General features: G+C 38.5%; 1 protein-coding gene across 2 annotated transcripts in view; it reads right to left on the reverse strand.

The window, feature by feature from the left end:
* The window catches only part of Ppp2r3a (protein phosphatase 2 regulatory subunit B''alpha), a 150,144-nt gene that overhangs the window by 97,043 nt on the left and 41,738 nt on the right, over positions 1-11,363 (reverse strand). For both annotated transcript variants that reach the window (XM_031345047.1, XM_031345049.1), the window contains one exon: positions 5,358-7,771. In XM_031345047.1, the coding sequence (XP_031200907.1) occupies positions 5,358-7,352 (1,995 nt within the window). In that variant the 5' untranslated portion in view covers positions 7,353-7,771. The remainder of the gene's footprint in view (positions 1-5,357; positions 7,772-11,363) is intronic.

Below are 11,363 nucleotides of genomic sequence, written 5' to 3' on the forward strand. Positions count from 1 at the left end.
TACTTAGGAGACTAAGACATGAGCAGGACAAGTTCCAGACCAGTCTGAGATACACAGCAAGACTGTCTAGAAACAAGCAAGCAAGCAAACACACACAGGGCTGGGAATGGAGCTTATCAGTAGAGAGCCAGCCTAGTGTGCATGAGAAAACAAATAAATATACCAACAAAACAAAACAACAGAAAAAAAACCATGAAAACAATATTATATAAAAGTTTGCAGCAACAGATAAACAATTTCAGAATGGTAGAAACTTCTAGAAAAAAGGAGAAACTAGTGAGGAGGAATATCCTATGGGTGTCACTGTATCTAAGGTGATTTTTCAAAGATCAGATGCTAATGGAAATACTCCAGCAGCCAAGCGTGGTGACAGACCTATAGCTACAACTGTCTAGGAAGCTGGTGGAAGAGGGCTGCAAGTTCAGGGCTGCCCGAGTGACAGAAGGTGTTCCACACAGACCATGTCTAAACTAAGAAACAATAACAAGGAATAGCCAGACCAAAACAGTAATACAAAAATATGAAGCAAAGACTTTAAGATATGAAACCTGCCAAAACTAAGTGGTGCACTATTTAGATAATATGCCGTACTGTTCTATTTGCATAAAATAAGAGCTAACAAAGATTAGTCTAACACTTTGTGTGTTTGGTATATGTGGCGTATGCACATGTGTACACATGAATGCAGGTGCATGTGTCCATGTGAGCATGTATGGAGGCAGAGGACGATGACATTCTCCCCTTTTATTCTTTTGACACACGGTCTCTCAGACTTTAAGCTCGCCATTTTGGCTAGGCTGGTGGACTAGTGAGCTGGCTCCCAGGATCTGCTGGTCCCTGCCCCACAACATTGTGGTTGCAGACATGTACTGCCACATCAAGCTTTTTATACAGGTATTAGAGAGTCAAACTGAGGTCCTCATGCCTGCACAGGAAAGTCTTATCAACTGAACCATCTCCCCAGAACCTGATTTAATATTTTTAAAAGACTCTTTAAGCACATGCACACATGCATGAACACACACACACACACACACACACACACACACACCACTAATCTCATGGCATACTAAGCCTAAAATATTTACTGTCTGGCTTTTCATAGAAAAAGGTAACCAATTCCCCAATTCATGGGAAGAAAAGATTGACAGAGAAAGACAGGCCTCTAAAGCAAGGGAATACAGCCCGTTGCCCAAGGCCATCAAGCAGAAATTTATTAAATTTTATTCTATTTTTGATATTGAAACTTATTTAAAAGAATGTTGACAAAGGAAATGTTTAAAAGATCAACTGTAATAAAAGTAATTTTAGTACACAGAAAAAAAAAGAATGTTGAAAGATGATTATTTTCAATCACATTCTGATTCTAGTCCACATTTGTAAAAAGGACAAAAGCAAAGCAAACAAAGCTAGGAAGCTTTAGTGCCTGGCTGCTGAGTCCGACCGCGTTGGATCTAGTGCCAACATTGGGAGTGTTATCAGAGAGCCACTCCCTACTGTCTCCTTTTTTCCATAGGAGGTAATGTGGGAAGATAATAAACATGCGAAATGTGCTACCACAATAAGAGTTTCTGGCTATAATAGTTGTTAAAAATTATAATAGGTCATCAGAGAAGGAGAACATTTTCCATTTAATAGGCAGATTATTGAGAAAATATATGAAAATGTCTTCGTCTACAATAACTGTAGCTCTTAGGAAATCATTAGCATTCTGAGGCTACTATACAGGTATGTGTTAAACACATCAGTATTATCTTGAATATAAAAAAACTTTCATTTTTTATTTTGTATAATTTATTTAGTTTCTCTTCCAGTGACAACCCTACTGAACTAAAGATATTATAATAGGGACTTGAAGGCTGTGCTTGCTAAGATCACTAAGTATTCATTTGGATGTGTGTGACACAAAGATTAAAAACTTGGTGTTATTTTGCAACTATTTTCTTTGCTACCCTAAAATTTGGGTCAGATTCTTGCTTAACTCTGCAATAGATATGTAAGTCATTTAAAGACTATCTGTCTGAAGCTGCTAATCCTACCCCACCCCAATACACTAAATGAGAGTAACTAAGTCTAGACTACTGAAGTAGCATCTGATGTCTCTAGTCTTTGCTCTAAACCCAAAGGAACTAATTCCATCTTGCTTTTTCTGACTTGTCATTCTTTCCTGCAGTAACCCCGTGTTCCAGAAGAAATGATCTGATAGATAAGTATCCCATGAAAAGTGGAACTACCCTCCACAGGCAACTGAAATGCTCCTTGTGACCAAAAAGCATAGCTTATTGTTTAGTGATAGTGACCAACCGGACCACGGTTTACCCGAGACTGCTTGCTTTGCTAAGCTATGCAAATCTTGAACCTTTGTCTTTGTTCCCTTTTCTAGACCTTTCAAAGCTCTCTGAAGACACTGCCCCCATTCTCCTGGTGGGCACAGTGTTTTTATAAAACTGTTTCCTGACTTCAGCACTGTTGTCTCTTGGATTGGATTTGGGAACAGTGGAGAGGCCAGGTCCACTAGGACTCTCAGAATTGGGCTTTTTCTCTAAAACTAACATTATCAACATTTGTGAATCAATAAATGAGTTCTGTAGAGCTTCCATAAATGTTCAGTGAACATTTGAGCAAAATCATCGTTTAATAACTTAAGTGTGTATTATATTGTTTTAAGTTTTAATGTTTCTGGTAACTAAAAATGTGCACACAAATCAGTGGCCAGAAATGTGTACCTGGTAGAAATTATTCACCTGATCACAATTCACCTTTTTTGTTCTGTAAAATAATCTCCCTGAAGCCCCACACCCATATGGTATTATACAACAGGCAAGTGTTCTGTCACTGAGCTCTATCCCCAGCTCTTGTCTTCTTGAGAAAGGGCCCTTTTAGGAGTTCAGGTCAGTCTTCAATTCATAGCTGAAGTCCACAATAGGCTTGAACTCATGGTTCTCCTGCTTTCACATTCCTAATTCTGAGCTGTACTACAATGCCCAGGACAAATGAAGTTTTAAAAATTATTTATTGGGCTGGATAGACAGCTCAGTAACAAGAATGCATACACTTTCCCAGAGGATCCAAGTTCAGTGCTCAGCATCCATACTGGGCAGCTTACAACTGCGTGCAACTCAAATTCCAAGGGAGCCAATAGCCTTTTCTGTCTTCTGCAGGCACTGTACTCACATACCTTTAACAAATATATTTAAGATTTAAATCTTGCTGGGTACTGTGGCACAGTCTGTAGCCCTAGCATTCACAGGGCAGAGGTAGGCAGAATCTATGAGTTTAAGGTCAGTCAAGGCTATATAATGAGACCTTGTCTCAAATACCAAACAAAAAATTAAAAATCCTTTAAAATTATATATTATTATTGTATATGTGTACGCATGATATGTGTGTGAGCACTCATGTACAGGTGTCAAAGGACAATGTGTTAAGTGAATTCTCTCCTTTTATTAGTACATGGGCCCAGGGATTGAACTAAGCCTGCATGGAAAGTGCTTGACTCTCTGAGCCATCTTGCTGGCCCTCAAACAAAATTTTAATAAGGCTAAAATAATATTTATGTATTTGTTTATTTTCAGTACAGTGTCTTCCTATGTATCTTTGGCTGTCCTGGAACTCATGTAGATAAGGGGCTAGATTTGAACTCACAGAGATCTGTCTGATTCTGCCTCCTGAGTGCTGGCATTATAGGCATAAGCCACTATGTCTGACACTAAGTTATTTTTTAATTTGGCCATAAAAGTTTTATCTCTAAAATTTAACTTCTAAAAATTACATAATGTTGAGGAATACACAAATAGCATAAATAACTTGAGAAACTGCTCACTAGATATCTACCAGCCAGCAGAGAAATGACATATGGAACTGAGAGGCCTCTGCCCATCTAGTCAGACCTTTTCCTCTTCTCCAGGGCTGTTTTTCTGAACATTGTATTTGCTGTATTCTGGCACTTTGTTATAGTTTTAGTACAAATGTGTGCATTGCACAATAATTCATCTATTTTATAACTTGTCTTTATTGATTTGGCTTTATATCTGTGAACGAATAGATGTCTACATTTATAAACTCTATATGGTAGATATTGGGTTTAGCAAATTGTTGATGCGCTTCTATACCTGTCACAAATTTTCAGTCAGGAACAGTAGAATAAGAGTCAAAGTGAAGTCTGTCATATTTGGGGCAGATGTTAAAAATACCATTCTTTTTTCTTCTTGGTGAACTCATAGGCTATATACATATTCCAGGCTGTGCAACAGGACAACATTAGGAACATGGAGGCTTCATCAAACTGAGTTCTTTTTTTTTATTTTTTTGGTTTTTCGAGACAGGGTTTCTCTGTGTAGCCCTGGCTGTCCTGGAACTCACTCTGTAGACCAGGCTGGCCTTGAACTCAGAAATCTGCCTGCTCTGCCTCTGCCTCCCAAGTGCTGGGATTAAAGGCGTGCGCCACCACCGCCCGGCAAACTGAGTTCTTAAATGGGATGGCAAAGAGTCCCTTCGTAACCCATGGACTTCACCAACAAACACTTCTACACAAATGGGCAAATAATTGCCTTTCTCCAAGTAGTCACAATCAGTAAAGTAAATAGTGGAAAATTAAAAATCTTCAGAAAACACTTCTCTGCTTCTAGATTGTTACTTATTCTTATGTGCATAGAGAAACTTCACACACACTTTCTTTGAAGGCTTACTGCATTGATGGTACTTTAAGAAAGTGTTTGAACATACTATTCAGGAACATTAGTTTTAACTCATCTGTTAGATTTTCAGCTCTTTAAGAATCAGGCTCTTGGGCTGGAGAGATGGCTCAGTGGTTAAGAGCACTGACTGCTCTTCCAGAGGTCCTAAGTTCAAATTCCAGCAACCACATGGTGGCTCATAACCATGTGTAATGGGATCTGATGCCCTTTTCTGGTGTGTCTGAAGACAGCTACAGTGTACTTACAGATAATAAACAAAATAAATCTTAAAAGGAATCAGGCTCTTGTGTACCCTATCCTACACCTTACAGAAGGTGCACATATGTGGTGGACTGCTTTTCTGGTTTCCTGGGAAGGATTAATATTAAATGATCTACTCTGTGTAAGTGTCAGGCTTCACTGCTCATGTCTTATGTGAGTATAGCAATATATACTAAGGCTAAGTAACTTTCTTTCAGCCACAGAACTTGGAAGGAAGAGAGTGCATGAATAGGGCAGATAAAAACAATCTGATTCAAATCCTTTGCTTCTTTTTGACTAAACTGAGATCATTCCAAGCACAGAATTTAAAGTGGCTAACAAAAAGTTTCTGTTTACATATTTTATATACAATAAAATGTATTTCAAAACTTCTCAGAACTCACGATTTTTGGATCTTACCTTGATCACTTCTGGCGTCTGCTGAATCAAAACAACTGAAGTATTATCTTTGGGTTTCTCACCAACAGGGCTCCTACAGACTGATGGAGTGGGCTGGGAGGAAGTTGTCAAGGTTTCCTGTAGAATTTGCATCATTTCCTTTTCTTGTGATAGACTCCCTCTGCCTGACTTGCATTCAACTAGTTCTTGAGCAAAGTCTTCAATGCTTTCCAGAATTCGAAGTAAGAGGGCTCGGTCTTCCTCCTCTATTTTGTGTCCATTGTTTTCAATAATCCTTGTTAGGCAAGAAGGTGAAACTTTTTCCATAGCTGAAGAGGCTATAGGTTTAGACTCAAGATCTTTGTGGATCTGACTAGTCAAATGACTATGACTATTTAGAGAATTGATGCTTTTCCCTTTGGCAAGTGGTTCTCCTAGAGAGGTCTCCATCTTCTGTGAGAATGATTCCAAATCCATTAATAATTTGTCTATCTCTTCTTGACTGTTAGGATTCATAATGTGCCTCTGGTCTCTGAGTTCTGTGGTAGGAACTTCTAATTTAGAATCTTCCTTAGGTGGATGAACCACCATTGGCCTTTCAAATATCTTACCAATTTCATTTTGTACTGAGGGAGGACATTTTTTAAGATAAGTATCATGATCTGAAAATTCCTTATGTTCATTTACCTTTAATGGTTCCTGACCTTGTCCATTCTCTGCTTTTTGTCCTTTATCTAATAATGACTTCTTCCCATCTGACTCCTCTTCAATATAAAGAGTTTCCATTAAGTTACCAGAAGAAACATTCTTTAAATGGTTTATGGTTAATAACGGTGATTGAAGCTGCACAGGTTTCAGAGTTCCAGGATCGTTTACCTCCAGGCTACACAAGGAATCTGTGTTGTTTGGAGTGGTTTTTACAGTGTCTATTTGTTTAAAATTATGTTTGTCATCTTGCAGTTCAATAGTCTGAAACTGTCTGGAGTCAAGGGCTGAGAGGTGGACAATATCTTCATATTTAGGGGGCTGTTCAGTCCCATATAATGGGGAGAATGGAGTCAGTTGTAAGTTAGGTATACTATTGACAAGTTCTGTCAAATCTACGGTCTCATTATTCCCAGACTGCATAAATTCAAATGGTAACTTTCTCAGGTAGCAAGCTAGCCTGGTCATTACATTCATATAGACAGTCTCAGAGTTAGAAATCGCCGCCTCATTGCCACTTCCTTCACTGATGCTACTTCCTGACTTTTTCTTTATGCATTGTTTTATGATATCTGTGCATTTTTTCAAATCTTCAGAGCATTTCAGTAAGATGTCCAAACACATTTTTATATCTGTCCCAGAAGAAAAATGATCTATTTTATGTTTTTCTAAAATCTGTGTAACTAGATCTTCTTCAGACAAGTTCTGAAAAAGCATGGAAGTCAGGTTTGTATCTAATGAATTCCTATGAGATAAAGATTTTTCCTCGACTGAAGAACTCCGGAGTAAGCCAAAGGTTGGAGAAGTCCCATCATTATTATAATGGCCACAGAGTAAGTCAAAATCAACTGACCTTCTATTAAATGAGTCAGATTTAACTTTTCTTCCTTTTTTGTAAGCTGCATGGTTTGAATTTCTGAGTTTTTCAAGGGAAAATTCTTTTATTTTCCCACTGGCAAAGCTGATTGCTTCTCCTGCAATGTCCTTTAAGTTACAGGTATTCTGAAATGTCGATGCTTTCTTGGCCCTGGGCATGCCGGTGAGGGCCTGATGGGTATAGTCTTCAGCTGAGGAAAGCCCATTTTCATGAGACAAAAACACAGAATTCAGATCCACATCTTTGACCTGAGACACAGGGATATGCAGGAGGTCTGCACAGACACTATGATGCACCACAATGCAGTCTATTCCATGTGTGAAGGTATGGCAGGTTCCAGTGCAATAATGGATGGCTTGTTCAAAGCGTCGGTCTATCACTACACTGCTATAATGGTTCACAGTGCTAACCACAAGTCTGTAAGTTGCTGCCATAATATCAAATTCACTCAATGGTAGGACTTAGAACTTTATAGAGTTTGTTTCAAGAAAATTTTCCTAAATGATACTTTGCTGAAAAAATATTTAATGACAATGTTCAGTGTTTTCTTGCAAAATACAGTAACTTTTCCATGAAGGGAAATCTTTAAATTTGAGGTTCGATAGCTATCAGTATACAGTAGCTGTGGCACATGTATGCTTGTATTAGCAAGTCTAATAACTTAAACATTGTGTATTTAATTTTATTTAGTAACACAATACTATAGGACTATTTCTATGAAAGAACATCTTCTTTAACTCTTCAGTGGCTCTATAAACTGTCTATAAACCTTGGTTGATGGTACAGGGTTACTGTGATAACTGAGTCCTCCCAGGCCTCAAGTGATCCATTTTTCTGTGAGCGACAGAGAAACCTAGAATAGAAGAAGAAAATAATTAAACACATGCAGTTAATTAATGATTGCTACTCTCCATCATATCACTTGTTGCTGATATTTACTATAGGTCTTTGTTTTCTCACATTCTATACTCAGTACTTCACGTAGTACCTCAACTCTGCCTTCTTGTATATGCCTAATTGATACTTCCTGTATGACTCTTCTTGCCTTCTTGTATGACAGTCCCAAGCTTATATCTAGACAGTTTTCTTATTCTTATGGCTTGTGTATCAAAAACAGACTTCTGGCTGGCCAGTAGTGATGAATTCCTTTAATCTTGGTATTTAGGAAGTAGATTTAAGTGAATCTCTGAGTTCCAGGCCAGTCTGATCTATAGACCAAGTTCTAGGACAGCCAGAGCTAGAAAAAAACAACAAAAACAAAACAAAACAAAACAAACAAACAGTATAGCCTTCTGACAAACTTCCAGGCCTCTTGGCATGCTTCTAAGCCACTTATTCCCTACTTCCTACTACTCTACTGCACTGGCTGTCTACTTCCATCAACCTAACCTCTTCTCAAAGACCGCCAACACTTGGGGACCATTCCTAATTTTTAGTGTTCCTTTACAGTTGGAAATTATTCTTCTATCAACTTCTCTGTACTTACGTACTGACAAAGAACCTTCATTACTGTTCTTGGTCCCATATTTTTGGACCGTATTCATGTACATCTCTTCCTTTTTTTTTAACAGATTCATAAAATTTCTTTAATCATCATTACTTAAAAAAAAAAAACAGCTTGTAAAATCTGTAGTAGTTGATTTCCAAAAATGTTCTGCCAATATATTCATTTAATCACAAGCCACAGAATGCCTTCTATGCCCTCTACTCTAGGTGCTAGCAGAGGGTTTTAGCAGTGAATGAAGTCATGGCTTTGCTCTTACTGAGGTGAAAATGTAGTTAGAAAACCAGTAAAATGTAAATAAACATATAATCCGTAGATATGTGTTACTGAGACAAATGAAGCAGGGTAAAGAATCAGAAAGAACTAAAGGTATTTAATAGTAGAAGTCAGAGGTAACTTTATTGACATCTGAACAAAGATCTGTAAAAAGAGAGGGAGTGGGCCAAACAGGTATTATTAGATAAATCATGTCAGGCAGATAAATCTTAAGTACAAAGGTCCTGAGGTAGAAACCTACTTACTTGATTTACTACAAGGATAAGGAGATTAATGTGGTTGGAGCAGAGAAAGCAAGAATAGTGTAAGAGCTAAGGTCATAAAGGAAAGGAGGATTCTAACCATGCTTGAGCCATAGATCTCTATAATGGAATTGAGTTTACCTGTGAGTGCACTGAGATATCACCCATAGTCAGTCACATTTTAAGCTGATGATTTTGACTGTTGTTTTTAGGCAAATAGAAAACAAGAAAAGAAACAGGGAAACAGGACTGCAAAGCTGGGAAGTTAGGACCAAGACAGTAACAGTGCAGCAGATGTTTAGATGTATCTATTTCAACGGTATAGCCAACCTTTGCAGAACCACAGAATGTGTAATACGGATGAATCAAGAACAGTGCATCAAGGCAGTGATAGTAAGGATAATTACAGTAGTTAAGAAGAATAGAACTCACTGACTCATCACTGTCATTGGTTGACTGTCTGTTATGAGACAGGGTGTCACTATGTAGCCATGCTAGTGTAAAACATGCTATATAGACCAAGCTGGCATTGAACTCGCAGAAATCCCCGTGCTTCTGCCTCCTGAGTACTGGTATTAAAGGTGTGTTCCATCATGCCCAGTACTACTGGCATTTTAATAATAAAACTCTTTATCCATTTAAAAATAAAAGTGTGTTCAATTTTATTTCTTTTCTTTTTTTTTTTTTTTTTTTTCGAGACAGGGTTTCTCTGTGTAGCTCTGGCTGTCCTGGAACTCACTCTGTAGACCAGACTGGCCTCGAACTCAGAAATCCGCCTGCCTCTACCTCCCAAGTGCTTGGATTAAAGGCGTGCGCCACCACCACCCTCAATTTTATTTCTTTAATTCTAAAGCTATTATATTTACTTCATTTGCTTATTTATGAAAGGCAATCTATTATTAACTTTTATATATTTAGGTATTGGGAATTTAGTGACTACAGAAATGATTAATATAAAAGAATAGTTGTTTGGAGACAGCGTCTAATAGGCTGGCTTCAAACTGGTGACTCGCCTGTCTTTGTCTCCTGTATGTTAGGACTGTAAACATTCACTACCATGTCCTGAAAGAAATATTTCTTGTGTTACAATTTCATAGTGGTGACAATATTAACTGATGGTTCTTTGGATCTAAGGTCACTGTTTTTACCAGTACTATTAAAGATCTGTTAACTTGAGATACAACCCACATCCCTAATTTTTGATACCTTACCTCTAAATGTTCTTTGATTGTGTTCTAGATAAATTGTTGCATTTTCAGTTTTAAGAATAATTTTCTTAAAATTTGAATACAAATGTAGTAAACTTATGATTTAGAAGGAACACTGACATTATCATAATACTTAAATTTTTCCAACCAAATATAGATGTTAATTAGATGTTAATATAGATGTTAATATAGATGTTAATTCTATCACCTTTCTCTTCAGATGGAGCTGAATAGGTATCACTGTGAATTCCTACCTGGCTTCCAACCTGCAGCAATTCTCCTGCCTCTGCCTCTCAAGTGCTGGGATTCTAGGGCATGCCCTCATACCCTGCTTCCTAACCCTACTTTGGTTCTATGTCTGAATTTGGTTGCTATGTGAATGGAGTTTGAACTAACTACTGCCTCACCCTCAAACTGTTTGTTTTCAAAATTTCAGGTGGCTTATATAAAACTAGGTATACTCAGACTGGATGAAGCTGATGCAGAGAGAAGTTCAACTATCAGAGGTGAGGAGGACACATCTGCCCCAGTGCTAGAAGTAGCTGGGACCAGTGGGACCCAGGCACCCAGGAACTCTGCCCAATTAGTGGTGCGGGTTCTTTTCAGTCTGGGCCGGTGCCTGAGCAGATCTTAGGTGTGAACTCCATGGCCGGTCCCACAACACCCAGAGGAGGCTCCACTTGCAGGCGCTCTAACACTCCCAGGATCCCAGGAGCTTGGTCATACCAGGATCTCAGGGTCCCAGAGGCAGCTTGACTCCCAGGAGCTCTGACATACAGAGGATCTTAGAATCACAGGATCCCAGGATCCCAGGATCCCAGAATCACAGGATCACAGAGACAGCTTGACTCTGAGAAGTTCTGACACAACCAGGATCACAGGAAGGACAGGCTCCAGTCAGATTTAGTCAGGGCAGATAGCACTAGAGATAATCAGATGGTGTGAGGCAAGCTTATGAACATAAGCAACAGAAACCAAGGTTACTTGGCATCATCAAAACCCAATTCTCCCACCATAGCAAGTCACCATCATACCGGAAAATATACCATCATACTGGAAAAGTAAGATTTGGATCTAAAATCACTTCTCATGATGGTGATAGAGGACTTTAAGAAGCACATAAATAACTCCCTTAAAGAAATACAGGAGACAAACCTGGAGTTAGAAAACTTAGGAAAGAGATCAGGAGTCATAGATGCAAGCATCACCAACAGA

Source organism: Mastomys coucha, unplaced genomic scaffold (assembly GCF_008632895.1).
Source record: "Mastomys coucha isolate ucsf_1 unplaced genomic scaffold, UCSF_Mcou_1 pScaffold23, whole genome shotgun sequence".
Classification (NCBI taxonomy): domain Eukaryota; kingdom Metazoa; phylum Chordata; class Mammalia; order Rodentia; family Muridae; genus Mastomys; species Mastomys coucha.